We start from the raw sequence: 17,212 nt of genomic DNA, 5'->3' as shown, positions 1-17,212 counted from the left end.
GATGCCTTCACTGTCCATTTTCTCTGTTCAATTTGTAGGAGGATATGTGGTCCGTTACCCGTGGAATGAAGATAAGCTACCAGTTAAAGTGCACATTAATTGCAATAAATATAAATCATGAGTTACAGTTTATTGTGAGATACATGTTTTTGTTTTTGTCAACTTGTGACAGCTACATGTTTAGATGTACATATGTAGTTCTAGGAGATGTAAAGCATAACCCAAGGCAAGACCACAACAAGTTTATATCCAGTTCTCTCTTGTCTAAAGCTCAGCTCACCAAAATTTGTGTGCAAATTTCTGGATTTTCAATACGTGCACAACAATTGCAAGGTTGGCTGTGCCAAGAAGCCAACAGGTGACAGGTGTTAAACTGTTAAAAGTGTACCGGGCGGGCCCCTCAAGCCCATGAGGGTCTGCCCATGCAGCTCAAATGGTCATTTTATGATTTATTTCTCTTTTTTTTTTTTGTTTTGGCAAGCTGAACTTCATTGGGCTGGACGTGCTCGTTGGGCCTAACAAGATTTGACCTTCTAAAAAAGGGCAATGGTTTTTACACATCCAAATTGATTAAAATCGTCTAAATCGAACATGAATATCATATATTAATGGACCAAGTATAAATTACCTCCAATGTTAGAGCTTTCAACATTGTCGTTGCCACTCATTTTCAAGTGAAGCTCTTCAAACCCTAAACAAAATCCACCAAAGAATTACAAAAGTTTTTAATTTTTTGCCAATGAAATTGAGTGTTTTTTAAAAAACAACTAGTTGGCCTGGGCCTAGTTAACCTGAAAATGTATTAATGGCTCGACTTATTCTCTTTTATAAAACGCAACCCTAGCCCATTCTCTACCATTCCTAGAGAATTAGGGTTTGTGTCGCCACGAGTCATGAGACATTTTCGCCTTCCTTTTGCGCGCTGGACCAAAAGTAAGAAATCGCGCTTGGGCTCTGACGTGGAGGAAGCAAGACTCCACCCATCGTAGGAGGTGGCACCGCTCCTTCATCGGCGGAGCGATGGTGAACCGGTAAGTGTTGTTTCATTTTTTATTTCACCGTTTGATTATTACGACCTAATGTTCCATCTCTTTTTCGCAGTCCAATGAAATGATCGTAGCTGTCGCTAAACTAGAAGCTCAATAGGAAGAAGCGGATGTTAAAGCTGCCGCTGATGATGATGCAAAAGATGTTGCGAGCGGCTTCAAACGCTCCATAGTGGTGAAACGCGCTGAAGACATGCAAAAGGCTCGGAAGAAGCGGAAGACCTTATCACGCACCGTATCCGGATCCTCTACGAAATCTGACTCTATGAAATCTGAGGATGGGGAAGAAAAGGCTACCGAATACAACCAATCCCATATGCGGAGGCTAAAGCTGCAAAGGCAGATGATGAGGGGGAGACTTCTGATTAGGTAAACATTCGGATCTCCTCTTTGTCTTATAATATTTTTTTTTCTTCATTTTCTTTCATGTAGATGAAATAGATTTTGTATTTGATCTTACATTTGTGAGAGACGAGGAGAGATTATGGAGTACGTTATTGTTTCAGTTCTTACCTCATTATAATTTCACTTTGGTACTTAAATTTGGATTATGTGTGGTCTAAATTATAATGAAATTTAAGTACCAAAGTCAAATTATAATGAGGTAAGAACCGAAACAATAACGTACTCCATAATCTCTCATCATCTCTCACAAATGTAAGATCAAATACAAAATCTATTTCATCTACATGAAAGAAAATGAAGAAAAAATATTATAAGACAAAGAGGAAATCCGAATGTTTACCTAATCAGAATCAGAAGTCTTCCGAGCTTAAAGCATGAAGGTGCAATGTGTTGTCAAGTTTTGATAAAAAAAACCAAATTTTAACAAAGCTTGTGGGATTCAGGCCCCATCGTTGTTTGCCTGCATCTCCTTGATTCCCTCCTTGACTAAGAAATCTCCACTGACTGAAACAAGAGGGAAATATAGTTTAAAAACATAAGAGAGTGGGGGAGAAAGACAAAGATGACTAACACTATCTTTTCGTATTGGTAGAACCTACGCCAACTTTCACAAATAAAAGTGTTGGAAAGAGTGTTAAAGATAACGTTCATAGCACTCCTCGTGATAGAATGCATTCTTCTTATAACAAACATAAAAGAACTTTGAAACATGTCATTCTTTGCCTCTCTTTGAACCCTTTGTTTCTCTATGTCGGCCTTTACGTATTAGACAAGAATTGGTCATTGAACATTACTATTTATATATATATATACTATAGATGCAAGAATGTAGAAAGAAAACCTTAATATTGATAGTCCATTCATTTAGGATTCAAAAAACCTATAGGAAGATGAACATTAACCCCAAAACACATAGATAATGCCGTAATCGACCTAAACTTCACTTCCTCTCAAAGTTAAAACAAATCAAAACTCTTCCATTTTTACCCGAAACTCTGAAGCGATGGGGGAGAATGACCTCAATGTTAGGAAATAACACAACTGAATAAGTAAAATAAATCATGAGCGCAATCAACAACATAAGAATATAACGTGGAAACTCCAAAATCGGAGAAAAAAACCACGACCGTTGTCAAAACCGATAACTATAGAATAAACAACTAAGTGAAAATTGTTAAAACACATAGACTTCATTCTCAACCACCCCATGACCTCAGTACACCTACACTCTCCAAAGTGGATATTTGAACTACATCTCACAATACTCTAAAACAAGAGTATAAGAGAAAAAGAAAACACAAATATAAACTTAAAAGTGCTTTCAGGTGCTAATGCTTGGTGTTTTGGTATGTTGAAATAAGGAACTAGATCCATATATATATATAGCATTGGACTCCCCTACCCCTCGCTAATCTAAACAATGTGAGACTTCTCCAATAGCTTTCCTTGACCTCATTTTTTTCCCTTCATTAGCAATGTGGGACTTACATTGCAATCAACTCCAACACTCAAGTCTAGGTTGCGGCGGTGGCTTGAGTTGCGGTTGTGCTTACGACATTTGTGAGGTTGAGTGGTGGCCGAAACCGATGAAGCAAATATTTTATTTTCCAATAAAGAGCAGTCCAACTCTTATGGGCTGCACAAATGTATGGGCTTACTGGACCTAACAACAACAAAAAAACTTCCTGCTTCTGAGTTGGTTCCATTGATTGATTTCTTAAACTGAAAGTAACTACCTGACACTCCAACGAATGAGATGTCAGTGTCACATCACTCCACCGCCACGTCCTTTCTCTCCGACGGGATGTTATGTCGATATTTGTCTCTTTGCTTATAAATTTCTTGTATTCATCCTCATCATCATTCATTCTTCTTCACTACAAAACTATCATAGTTTTCTCACAATCACAACACAATAACCATAACCATGTCTCTTCCTCATCAATCTCTCTACCCACAAGTTCACTCCACTAACCCAGACGCAAACTCCCCTTTCTCTCACGCTTCAACCTCCTCTTCAATGTATCCCTCAGTCGGCAATCCCACCACGGCGCAGCAGCCATCGGAGCATGTTCTCGTCACCGTCCCCGGCGTGATTCTGCATCTCATAGAAAAAGACTCCAGCGTCCACCTCGCTTCCGGCGACCTCAACATAATAAGCCTCATGGAAGGGGACAGAGTCGTCACTGTTTTGGCCTCCGTTGGTGATCAAGTTCAGTGGCCGTTAGCTAAGGACGTTTCAGCGGTGAAGCTTGATGACTCTCACTATTTCTTCACGATTAGAGTTCCAAAGGAGGGTGGAGAGTTTGAAGTGCTGAACTATGGTGTCACCGTGGCAGCGGAAGGGAGAGGAAGAGGGAAGGAACTCGATGAGGTTCTGGAGAAGTACTGTTTTCTGTCGGTGGAGAAGGTGGAGGGTTTGGGAAATTGGGCGGTGTTGAAATCAGAGGAGAAGGGAGTGGCGGTGGAGGAGAAATCGGCGGCGTATTGGACCACGTTGGCTCCAAACGTGGAGGATTACAGCAGCCGTTTCGCGAGGTGGATAGCTTCTGGGTCGGGTCAGATGGTGAGGGGGATTCTCTGGTGTGGGGATGTTACTGTGGATAGGTTGAAATGGGGGAATGATTTCTTGAAGAAGAGGTTGCAGCCTGGTGAAAAGAACTCACAAATCAGTCCCCAAGCCATGGAGAGAATGAAAAGGTAAATTCCAAATTCCAATCCTACTTTGTTTGTGTCAATTTTGATTTTTCATTCATTGTGTATTCTGAATTTTGATGTTATGGGGGTTTTTGACTTTTCAGGGTTAAGAATTTGACTAAGATGTCAGAGAAAGTGGCCCTTGGAATTCTCTCAGGGGTTGTGAAGGTGTCTGGATTCTTCACTAGTTCAGTAGTCAACTCTAAACCGGGAAAGAAATTCTTCAGCCTTCTTCCCGGAGAAATTGTTCTTGCTTCCATGGATGGATTCAGTAAGTTAGACATATCTCTGGCTTTATGTGCTTGGTATCTGCTGTAAGCCACATGTCAAAACATGCCAATATGGATTGTTAAGTGTTGAGATTTGGAAACAAATTAAGTGCATATTTAGAAACGCTTTTAGTATTGATGATAATTTGATAATGCTATATTTACAAACCCTTCTAGAATTGATTATGAAGCTAGAATCAATTATGAAGATAATGAGTAGCTTCTTAGTTTTAGAATTGATTATGATGAAAGGGAGGTTGGTAAAAAATTCTATATATCTACACTATTTGATGTGGGGAATCAATGCAAGAGAGGATAAAAAAGTGGGATAAGTTGGTAGAAGCTTTGAAGATAGGGAACATCTTACCCTACAATGCACTGCACTCTTGAAATGTGGCTTTTGGGCTCAGTGTTCATGTGATTGTTTATGCAAGCTAGGTTTTTTATTTTCTTCTTATTCTTTGGTTTATGTGCAGATAAGGTCTGTGATGCTGTAGAAGTAGCTGGAAGGAATGTCATGTCTACTTCATCAGTTGTTACCACCGGACTAGTTTCACATAAGTAAGTTTGTTCTCCCTAAATTCAGTCTTGTATGAATTATTCTCTTCACCAACATGATTTTCCTGGTTTCAATGATCGAAGAACCTTCCTTGAAATCATAATTTTATCAGACCAATCCCTTTTTATTTATGTGGTTCATTTAGTTCATAGTTTGGTGGATTACGTAACTTGTTTGATTTTAACATTAGACAAAGTCATTTCAAAAAAAAAAAAACATTAGACAAAGCCATAACTTATTTTCATTTGAGCTTGCATGTAATTAACCAATGCAAGAAGTCTCTTGAGTCGTCTTGATGTATTATATTGACTTGCCTTTTGTTTTTTTGGTGATATCAGATATGGAGAAGAAGCTGCTCAGGTTACAAATGAAGGCCTTGATGCTGCAGGGCATGCAATTGGAACAGCTTGGACTGTGTTCAAACTTAGGAAAGCACTCAACCCAAAGAGTGTGATCAAACCAACAACACTAGCTAAAGCTGCTGCCCGAGCAAGCTCTGCTGAACTGAAGGCTAAGAAATAACTAGTGATGGCAACATTAGAATGAGGATGTTCCCAATCCCATACATATGTATATTTGTTGTATTGGTTTAATAGTTTGTTTGTTATTTTAATTAATTTTGATCAAGATTAGTGTATGTAGTAAATGGTAGATGTTTATGAAAAGAAGTTGCCTTTGTTACATTCTTTCAACTTGTCTACTGGTTTCATTGTATTCCATGTCCATTGCTCACAGGATGCTTAATGGGGTTCTGAGTTAGTATACAGGAAAGTGATTTGTAGACATCGGCAGAGTGCAGATAGGGTGTGAGAAGAGAAGAGAAAAGAGAGAAGTAGTGGATGAGATATATCGTATATAATAGTTGTGATAAGAGTCTACACTGTTATATGTTTACTACAAAGTATAAGGGGTAGAAGTAGTGAAGTAGAATTGTCATCTAACAGGCATAGAAATCATTCTTTCTGAAGTTCAAAGTTCAAAGTCTTACAGGAACCAACCTATTATTTGTCAATCTTTTCCCTTAATAACTAGTTTTAAAAGGCTTGAAAGTCTTGAGATCCAAAACAACACCAGCCACAGAGCCAACAGCAGCTAACAATGAAATGATGAGGCAACTGACACTAAGCATCTGAAGTCCAAGCCACCGATTACTCCATCTTCCAATCTTCTTTTGTGAGATGTACATGTCTATTGGGAAATAAACTGTTAAGGGCCAGAACCCAAAAGCTCCAAGTATTCCAACAATGTCATTGAAAAAAGGCAATAGCATGGCCATGATGGTAGTCAACATCACAAAGATGGTCCTCCATACTAAGCGGAAGAAGTTGAGTTTGTACACCCCAAAGTAGGGAATGGGAATTTCATATTCTGCGGTGACTATACCATCCTTTGGCCACTTACGTGCAATCCACTTTTCAACAAATGCAAATAAGGGCTGGGAAAAAACCTGGAACAATATAAATCCAGTTCATAAGTAACTATATTAGTACATTACTTTAGCACACTCCAAGTGGGAAAGTAACACATAGCACCATGATAATGTTCAAAAGTTCATGGAAACTTGAATTAAGACACTAACATTAAGAGGGTGTTCGGTACACGGGGGAACTTTAAAATCAATTCAGATAGAGTAGAATCAATTCTGTATGACAATTAGATGTTTGTGAATTGTGCGTCATTTAGGATAACTGATTTAAACCCTAAAATCAATTATCCTAGAAGATCGAAGAGTATAATATTCTATTTCTGAGATTTTACAACTGAATTCAACAACATTACCCCTGCAAAAACCACTTTTTCTTACAAATGCATCCAAATATAAATCATTTAATTTTAACCCATGCCTACTATACACAATATTGTTAGAATCAATTCTGCTAATGCTTAACCAAACAAACACTAGGTCCTAATATAGCACTATGTAATTGCCTGGTTTCTAGTTAGTTCATTTTTAGTTATAAATTACAATAGTCTGAAGGTTTCTCTTTTCTTGAAATACTATTATATGTAATTCTAGGAGATGCAATGCATGAGACAAGGAAGATCACAGCAAGTCTGTATTCAATTCTCTTTTGTTTAACTTTAAATTTTTAGTCTATTGCTTCCAGTTCAAATGATTTTAAGCTCTCCACAATTCTTGTGCAAATTTCTGAATTTCATGACAGATTACTAGTGCTCACAAATGATAAGATGTAGTACCTGGTATGCCCCAACTAGGTGCACAACAATTGCAAGGTTGGCAATGTCCAGAAGCCAATAGGGGTTATAGAACCCAAAACCAGTCAAAAGATTTCCAGGTGCAAGATCTCCAAAGGCTGCATAACCCATGCATCCACAGAGTAAATAGAAAACTGTGGTAACTGTTATGCTCAACCTACTTGCCCTTTTCATTGTCTTATACTCAGCAGGAGGAGACCTTAGAGTGTCCTGGGGAAAAATGCTTCATCATGTAAAATTGTGTTTCATGTGAAGAATCAATATGTATGAATGTATGATCCTCATGGACCCTATTTGAATTACCTGAATTTCAATGAGGATAATGGAAAAAGAGTATGCAAAGGCCATTGCCCCCAGAGCTTGAAAAGTCCTCCATATTTTCTCTGTGCTAGTGACTGTTCCAGCTTGTGTAACTGTACCAATGCTAATTCCCATCAAGCTTCCTTTAAAACTTTTATTTTCTGCAAGATAAAAAGTTGCACAGAGTAAACAATAGTTCAGTGCTGCACAAACTATTATGTACACAAAATATAAATCTGCTTGTACCTGCTACTTTGGCCACACCAAGACCCAATCCAACAAAAGAATAAGTGAATGACATGATAGCTGCAACTATGGATAGCCACCATACTTGATCAAAGTCTGGGATTTGGGAAAGAATCACTTCCGCCACCCCAAATGTTATCATATACCAATTGCTTGACATGCGGCATGGATCTTTTCCATGACTCTTGTGATAACAATTTGACCTTTTTATAGCCCTGAGACAATGAGTGTAAGGTGAAGAATTTACATTCAACATAAAACATAGTTACTTACTAGTCAGTGAAAGTCAATTCAAATTCATAGAGCAAAAAATATACTGTTGGTAACTCACATCATACTGACTGAAGCAGCAATGGTATACCCAATTGCAATTCCAAAAAGGTTAACATATTGGATCAAGCCACATATCTTCACTTTTTTTCCTCCTAAAACCCAAAAGGAATGCCATAATCAATTCCAAGTTTCAACATTACATCATATGACTTCTAAAGTTACTGCACGTTTCGATACATGGTGAAAAACCGCAGTGAAGCCAGAATCACCGTGGACAAACACAAAAGCTCAAAGAAATTGCTTTTATCCAATGTTATTTTGGCTCAGTGTGCATCCAAGCAAACATTTACAAGTTCTTATTCCAATCCTTTTTACCTAAGATGGACTTTACTGCATCCATGTAGGTGTAATTTCGCTGTCCAGTAACAGAGTCACCAGCCCTGTAACACTGCGTTAGGAGGCTGGAAGTGTAGAGATTGACAATGGCAAAGAGAAGCATGATAACAGGTCCAGCAACCCAGCCAAGCTGAGCCACAGCCCATGCCAGTGAAAGTACTCCTGAGCCTATTATAGCAGTGATGATATGAGCTGAAGCTGTCCAATATGTCCCTACAAAACACACAACAGATTCTTATAGCATGTTAGGTTCTACGGTGAAAAGCCACATAATTGGAGAAGCTACAAAGTGCAGAAGCTTCTGGAAGGATCCAGGTTCCTTCTTCTGAGGGATACCTTGCAGTAACACAAAATGTAGGGATTCTCTTAAGGCAGGGAATCCATTTCCCTTATGGAATTCTATGCGTTAAATTGTGTCCTAATATGCTATTACTAGTTCAAGTATCTTCTTTTTTTTTAGCTGAGCTCTAGGTACAAATTTTATTTTGCTTTTAACAGTCTACTCAATAGCTAGTGCATAGGTTAGCTTGTTTAAGTCCTTATGTATTAATAGTTCTGCTGAATTTTCAAACAAGTTCATTTTTCCTAGTTTTTCTTTTTCTTTTTCTGGTTACAAGAGGAAGACAAGTTTTCCAAATTAAAAGCTATTAAGGGGATTTTTATATTTAAAGAAATTAAATGGATGCTTCTAAATTAGCATTGTTATGTTATAATTTAAGCAAAACCAGAACCTGTTCTCTTCAAGCGGCCATCATCATCAAAGCATTTGGAGTTAGAATCCACAGCCATTGCTTCAGTCTCCTTTTGGATCTTGGGCTGCACTTCTACTTGTAAGGAGTGCTTGATATCATGCCTTTCTTCTATCTGTTTGCAAACAATTTGAACATCAATCTTAAGAAGAAAAAAAAGAAGGTGAAAAAGAGCATAGTACTGGAATAATGGTTAAGTTGCTAACTTTAATTCCATGGTGGATTCTGCTAGGAAGGGTTCTACTTCTTGACAACATGTTTGTGAAATGTAGCTGAAATGCTGAATAGTTGAGTGAGTGTGAGGGAGGAACTAGAAGAAATGTGAGTGTGAGGAATGATTCTTTTTTTGCTGGAAGTGAAAGCGATTTTATAAAAAAAATGCTTTATCTATGGGCAATCTGCGTACAACACGTTTCCATTGAAACCAAAAACAGTATAAACCATTTTGAAGATTTAATCTTACTTGAATAGTGTTAGGAAAGGATATTTTCAGCTCGCAATCAATGCCGACCTATATAGGGAATTAAGAACATGTGTGCTTATGAGATAAAAAAAAAAATTGTCATTCTGTGAATGCATGGGGCCAGGAGATGGTGGAATAATTAGATGAACTTGGTAATATCTAAGATATGGTATTTTTGTGTGTTACCACATGCATGCCCATATATATGAAACACACACAAGGTATGATTGAGAGAGAGAAAAAACAATACTAACCTTTTGTTATTGGTTTGCATCAATGGATATTTATTCATCAACCATAAATATTGGGGTACACCCAAGGAATATAGACCATGTCCATGAGAGATAGAATGAGAAAAGAAATTGTAATACATGATAGACCATGTCCATGAGAGATAGAATGAGAAAAGAAATTGTAATACATGATAGGTGTAATATATGATATGATAAGAAAAAAAATAATGAGAATAAAAAGTGTCAAAAAAATGTATGCATTGTATGGCTATACACATATTATTAATGTTGTAGTTGTAGAAAGGTGTTTAAGTCGTGTTTAGGTAAATAAACTAATCAAATAGTGTACTTATTCATAAATTTATTTAAGAGCTTATAATTTTTATTTTTTTACATCGAAAAGATATATTGCACCATTTAAGGGATTAATCTCTGAACCTCTCCATCTCCAATCTATATGTCATCAGCTCTAAACACTCGAGTTATCATTAGAGGACAAGAGCTCTTAATTTTTTTTAAGAGTTAATTGAAAATAAATTTTAAATAGCTTATAGTTAGGAGTTTGATTTCTATGCACTGTCAATGTAAAGTTTTTTTTACACGGTGTTTACACCGATTTTTGGTAAACAAACAGAATCCAAAAGCAATTTAAGGACCAGATTCGGAGTCCTCTCTGGGTTCTTTAGTGAAGACGTTTTAAATGTCAAGGTCGGGTTTTTGTGAAGAACAGTATGAACAAAAGGGAAAAAATAGTAGAGGATCGAAAGGAAAAAGAGGAACAAAAAGTAAAAGGAAATCAAAATGGCAAAGGAAATGAAATTGCATTGAAAATTAAAGGTGAGAATCACAGCACACTCTTAGTCTCTTTGTAGCCATATGTCACATGAGACTTGGAGGCATCCATTGAGAGTTTTGAGTAATTGTGTGAGTCTGAGTAATTTTACAATTAGATTTGCTACTTATAGAACTTGGAATGAAACTGCTACTAGATCCTACGGTTACAAATGAACTAGAAATAACTACACAATCTACAGCCATTTATTTGGCATGATTACAAAATAATAACTTCCAGCAACAACTCTCCCTAATATGTAGTAACTACTCCATGATGCTATGCTATGCTGCTGCCAGTTTCACTTGATAACCGTTTGAAAAACCCACTCCAAGCATCATTTAGTAACCGCAAAGTATGTGCTGTCAATTTGATCAATTACCAATTTGACTTGGTGTTGATACCAAAATTTTATATATATCATGTGCCAGAACCTTATAATTTCTAGTCGAAATATGGTGCTGGTTTTGGTGTCGAAATTATATGTTGATGGAGCATTGTTCATGGTATTGGTTATCAATTCAACTATTTTTTAATGTGTCCAAGTTGTCTAATTGATTGGTGAAGTTCTCAACTAAAGACAAGGAAAAAGATGGCAACTGTCAAAGAAAGTGGAACGTGGCAATTATGGAGGTGGAAGTGGTGCAAGGAGTTACCTGAAGTATAGCTACGGGAAGTTGACACAAGTTGTTGCAAGTTATTTTATTTGTAATTATGCCAAGTATGTGGCTATAATGTAGGGAGTTATTTTCTAAGATTTAATCTCCACCGTAGGATTAGAGTAGCAGTTTCCTCTTAAGCTCTATAAATATCAGTTTGTAATATGAACAAGGGGTTGGATTCCTAAATGACTGCAAAGCTCTAAAAAAGCCTTCAAGCCCACGGTTATGGCAAACGGCTTCAACGAGTGTGCAGTAGACGGATTCCTTCCACCATTTACCATTCCAGTAATGAATTTGCTTCGTTCTTATTTGTTTTCTCTTTGATTACCTTTTGATTCCTTGCGATCTTTTTTATCTTCTTTTAAATTTCTACTTGTTTCTACATCTATTGCAATACTCACCGGAGTGTTGTTTCTTTCAAGTTGTCACCGGACAACTTCTTCACTTTTGTTTTCACTCTTGAAAACACACATAAATTTCCTGTAAGCCGTCGGACTTGGAGAGCCCATGAAATAGGATCTGATCCTTGAAATAATTAATTTACATGTGATTTTACGAAAAATCAGTGTAATTTAGGGTTTAGGGTTTTACACTGATTTTTCGTAAAATCACATGTAAATTAATTATTTCAAGGATCAGATCCTATTTCATGGGCTCTCCAAGTCCGACGGCTTACAGGCAATTTATGTGTGTTTTCAAGAGTGAAAACAAAAGTGAAGAAGTTGTCCGGTGACAACTTGAAAGAAACAACACTCCGGTGAGTATTGCAATAGATGTAGAAACAAGTAGAAATTTAAAAGAAGATAAAAAAGATCGCAAGGAATCAAAAGGTAATCAAAGAGAAAACAAATAAGAACGAAGCAAATTCATTACTGGAATGGTAAATGGTGGAAGGAATCCGTCTACTGCACACTCGTTGAAGCCGTTTGCCATAACCGTGGGCTTGAAGGCTTTTTTAGAGCTTTGCAGTCATTTAGGAATCCAACCCCTTGTTCATATTACAAACTGATATTTATAGAGCTTAAGAGGAAACTGCTACTCTAATCCTACGGTGGAGATTAAATCTTAGAAAATAACTCCCTACATTATAGCCACATACTTGGCATAATTACAAATAAAATAACTTGCAACAACTTGTGTCAACTTCCCGTAGCTATACTTCAGGTAACTCCTTGCACCACTTCCACCTCCATAATTGCCACGTTCCACTTTCTTTGACAGTTGCCATCTTTTTCCTTGTCTTTAGTCGAGAACTTCACCAATCAATTAGACAACTTGGACACATTAAAAAATAGTTGAATTGATAACCAATACCATGAACAATGCTCCATCAACATATAATTTCGACACCAAAACCAGCACCATATTTCGACTAGAAATTATAAGGTTCTGGCACATGATATATATAAAATTTTGGTATCAACACACGGTCAATCAATCAAATTTCAAGATCTGAGAAAATCTATTTTTTTTTAATTAATTTCATTAATTATACACACTCATACAATCTGATTGGTTGAGGTGTAAAAAAATTTTATATTGTTAGTGCATCATATTTTTCTATAAAGGTCTAATTATTGGTTTTTAATTGTAAGCTAATTGGAACCATTTACAAAAATAATCTCAAAGAGCTAATAAGTAGGTTATAATCTATTTTCATAGCTTATCAAAATACTATTTATGCTCTTTTCATATATGCATATCCTTATTCGATATATTTTTAGTAGTGGAACTGTGGAAGATTGCAAATGTAACGGATATCCATGAGGAGGAAATAAAAAAAGATAAATTTCATGATTCATCAATTGAAAGCATGCACTTTTAACTGCTTGTTAATTAATTATTTTAGCTCTTAACAGATAAAGACTGTGGTTCCCTCCACCGTCTATAATGAGGTGAGAATTGTATTGGCTTGCTTGTTTATCCTGTCCCATTTAGGACAAACTCAGTTACGTGAAAAAAACTAAACAGGACAAGCTCTGCACTTACTTTAATGGGAAAGATGGTTGTGGTGGAGAGTGTACTGTGATGGTGTGGTGGGCTTCTTCTGCTTCAACAACTCAACAAAAACGTCTTGGGAGGTCAATTCCTTGGCTAAAAAACAAAAGAGGTCAATTCTAGTTTCACGGATCATGTCTTGTGGCTCAGTTAAATAAGTCTTAATTAACCAGTAATTTAATTTGTCCACCCTGAACTTGGCGTGGTTTGATTTAATTGACAAATTTATATTCAGTGTTATATTAGTTACAAATTTAGGTCCCATTTGGATGAACTTATTTGAGTTTATCTGAAAACATAAACGCTTATATCAATATTTGAGAGAGCTTATACAAACAGCTTATAACCTAACATAAATTGTTTTAAGTTTGTTTTCATAAGCTATTCAGGATAGCTTATGAAATGACTTATGAAAAAAAGCTTCTACTTAAATATAGCTTATTTTCATTTAATTTCAGTAATTTCTTAAAAAAAGCTTATGAATAAGCGTTTATTACCATAAGCTCTTAATTAAGCTGTTTTTTCAAAGGGACTTAATCCAACATTTTATTGTAAATGTATTTATTTATCTGTTTTTGTCGGTAGTTCAAAGCTTCGTAGATCAAAGCCCAAAATGGCAAACAAAACAAACAAGGCCCAAAAATAATAAATTTGAAGATTTTTTTGTCAAATTAGGCTCGTTTCATAAGTCATAATAGTTGTATTGTATAGAACTCAGACATAAAGGTTCTTGTGGCAATAGGCTTGGGCCAATCAACAACCTTTTTCCTTAAATCTTTTTGTCAACAAATTTGCTTCTTAAGCCTAGATCCTTCTTCATACGGCCCAATACAAAAATATCATTTTTGGGCCGATGGAGATTCCACCTTCTGCATTCGTTAATACAGTTTGTCCAGCTTAGTAATCAATCCCTCAGGCCTCATCTTGAATTGGAAGAGTCCTACCTTCATTTTCAAGCAATTCAAGATATTCACAATACTTTATGGACTTGCATCACCATCACTGATCTCTATCTCTATCTCTTTCAGGAAGGGATGAATAATTGAATCTAAGAGTGTGAAATGAAATTGGAAAGTTGTTGGTTGGTCTGTAGAGGAGTTAGTGTTTTGATTGGCAAAGTCTTCTAAAACCAAACATCACATCATCATCATCTAAACCGGTGTGACTGTAATGAGTACCAAGCTGATTGATTATTATGCTAGTTGGTTATAGCGCTAGCACAATGTTAAATTTGTCAAACTCAACCTTGCTACTTATTTCTTGAATTAATCTTGATCAATATCATAGTATTAATTAATGTTATTGTTCAAGGTAAACAATACGACGACTAAAGTCCAAACCTACCAAAAAAGGAAAAATCTATATCTAACCGATCTAGTAATAAATGAAGTGAAATCCCTTAATTACAAACAAACTTTTCCTTTTATAGTTGGGAAATGTAAAACATTAAACCTATAATTTTTATATGAACTTGGGCCTTATATAAACACGACTCAAATATCCTCTTACGCTAAACAATAACACATCGCTTGTCCAGTCAGGTTGAGGCTCACGCCAAACTAAGGCACATTGCTCACTTGTAGGTTCGAGTCATGCACCCCAAAAGGAAAGCTCCAAACTGCATGTAATGATGACTACTAGCTGCTTGACCTGATATCTCACCACCTAGGAGGCTCGGACCTTGAGCACTCAAATGAAGATCGTCAACTTCAGAAACCAATTGGGCGGGCATTAAGTCGGGCGACCTTTGACCAATCCAGTTGTATATTCATATTAACAATCATTCTTTAGATTATTGATACGTAGATGCATGGAGCAACATAGGCACCTAAGTAAACATTTTATGGGATTAAATTTATAACCGCTTCAAACTTAATTTCTGGTGAACTTTTGGAATATATACCTCTTGCACTTCGCTGAATTTTCCTGGATTTTTTCATGTGAAACTTTATGAAGGAAAGTTTGCATGAATTCAAAGCTAAAATCCTTTCAAAAAAAAACTAAAATCGTACGAAAGTGATCGTCCGGCATATGAATCATGACTTTTTATATTATCTTGTTTCTGGAGCATTTCATGAGTTATTATATCCTACTCAAGAAATTGAATAGTAGTGATCGTCCTCTCATCTCATCTGATTTTGGTGTGTGAGATTTCATTTCAGAGCCACGTGAAAGTTGAGAGAAAACAAATCCAATAATTGTATAATAACTTACCGCTTAAATTAAATGTCATTATCAAATTAATAAGATGAAGCTGCATATATAGTAGGTATGTCTCGGAATTTTTAGTTTTGTTGTAGGATAAAAGGGCCCCAGCCAACACATGTGATGCCAATTCCATGTCTCAAAAATCAATTCACCAGACCAACTAATATTGGCTAATGCTATTTTGGAAGGATGCTGAGATTAGGATCTCTTTGGAATTTTCTCAAGTGAATGTTTGGCACAAGTTTTCTGGAAACATCATGTTAATTTAATTATTGTGTGTTTTATATATCACTTACCCTCAAAACTTATTTTCCATTTTTATTCGTAAAAGTCATGTTTGTCCCTGTGTTAAGCCAAAATTACAAGCATTACAATTATCGACACCATGGTACAAAAAATGGTTTCTCGACAGAAGGGGTTGGGCGAAGCCGGCAACTCAGCACACGATGTCCCTCAAGGACAAGTTAGTAAAAGTCATAACTCGACACACTCAGAAGATGAAGAAATCTCGATCACCTTAATGGAAGAGGCAGTTACCGAATAACAAGCGATTACAAGCACGTGCGTACACCCACGATGCCACGAATAGCAACGGTTGCCCACGACTCAGAACCACCCACGTGGCAATAGAGTCACGTGCGCGAAGACCATCGGCTAAACGTGGGGTATGCGCCAAAATTCAAAACCCACGAAGTCATCGTGCATCCAAGGAAAACCGCCAAGAACATGGGCAGAAAGAACAATATAAATAGAGGAAGCAGCAGCAGAAGAAGAGGTTCCCAACTAGAAAACTCTGAAAACTCACTAAAAGCTCTAAACGTCCGCATCAATGAGACTTCGAGAGCAGAACGTGATGATGGAGGAGTATGTTGCAGAACCAACGCTTTAATTTCCTTGCATTTCAGTTTGTTAATTCCCAGTTCTTATGTGTAACTTGTTTTGTCGAAATTTGCTTCCATGTTATTTTGGTTTGCTTAACTATTTTGTAATCGACTCATATTCAATAAAATCCAGTTTCGTTTGAAGTTGTTTATTGTTGTCGAAAACACATCCGTCCACACACTACACTTTGGCAAAACGTTTTCTCAAAAGGACCCTGAAATCTAAACTTCCTTTAGTCGAACTAAGAAGATATTTGTTTACCAAAAATCCGTGTAAACACCCTGCTCAAATAAATAAGTGATTTTAGAGTTAAATAGAAAATTGATTTTATTTTATGTGACTTTCAAAAAGCTGTAATTAACTTATGATAGCCTACAAATATAAAAATTACTTTCATTGAAAAAGTAACTAGAAATAATCAAGTTCTGTTTTCTTTTTTATTGAAATTCTATTTAATTTTTATCACTCAATAGGGTAGATAAAAAAAATACATAAGTGTTTTTTTTATAAAATAAGTGATTACTTCACAAAAATAAATAAAGATAAATTGGCCCAAAGTCCCTTTGCACTTAACAAAAATCGAAATATAATGTTTTCCCTCAATCATACATATATTAACAATTTCAATATGTGAATCACTTAATAATGAGAATATTCAAGCGACACTTGCTTTTAATTTGTGGTAAATTTTAATTAACCCCATAAAATATAAAATGTTTTATATTTCTATTTTGTGCTGTAATAAAACAGCGTCACAAAAGTGGATTTGCACCACCA

The 17,212-nt window shown here is 36.3% G+C and overlaps 2 protein-coding genes across 3 annotated transcripts; one reads left to right on the top strand and one right to left on the bottom strand.

Annotated features, from left to right (window-relative positions):
* Positions 1 to 3,210: 3,210 nt before the first annotated feature.
* LOC130747602 (protein EARLY-RESPONSIVE TO DEHYDRATION 7, chloroplastic-like) lies at positions 3,211 to 5,659 on the top strand. Of its 2 annotated transcripts, XM_057600578.1 has the most exons (4): positions 3,216 to 4,151; positions 4,253 to 4,419; positions 4,894 to 4,978; positions 5,315 to 5,659. In XM_057600578.1, exons 1-4 carry the CDS (start codon positions 3,379 to 3,381, stop codon positions 5,496 to 5,498), a joined length of 1,209 nt encoding a protein of 402 aa, XP_057456561.1. In that variant the 5' UTR covers positions 3,216 to 3,378; the 3' UTR covers positions 5,499 to 5,659. The 2 variants fall into 2 exon arrangements, with proteins under 2 accessions (XP_057456562.1, XP_057456561.1); XM_057600579.1 differs by lacking the exon at positions 5,315 to 5,659 and having other exon boundaries at positions 3,211 to 4,151; positions 4,894 to 4,982.
* Positions 5,660 to 5,811: 152 nt separating this feature from the next.
* LOC130747601 (amino acid permease 4-like) lies at positions 5,812 to 9,604 on the bottom strand. Its single transcript, XM_057600577.1, has 8 exons — positions 9,364 to 9,604; positions 9,140 to 9,272; positions 8,388 to 8,621; positions 8,071 to 8,164; positions 7,740 to 7,954; positions 7,497 to 7,654; positions 7,176 to 7,403; positions 5,812 to 6,423 (listed from the first exon to the last, which is right to left on the bottom strand). The coding sequence occupies exons 1-8, from the start codon at positions 9,412 to 9,414 to the stop codon at positions 5,998 to 6,000; spliced, it is 1,539 nt and encodes a 512-aa protein (XP_057456560.1). The 5' UTR covers positions 9,415 to 9,604; the 3' UTR covers positions 5,812 to 5,997.
* Between the last annotated feature and the right edge of the window lie 7,608 nt (positions 9,605 to 17,212).

Source organism: Lotus japonicus, chromosome 3 (assembly GCF_012489685.1).
Source record: "Lotus japonicus ecotype B-129 chromosome 3, LjGifu_v1.2".
Lineage (NCBI taxonomy): Eukaryota > Viridiplantae > Streptophyta > Magnoliopsida > Fabales > Fabaceae > Lotus > Lotus japonicus.
Note: the sequence above shows the minus strand (reverse complement) of the source record. Positions and strands in the feature narration are given on the sequence as shown.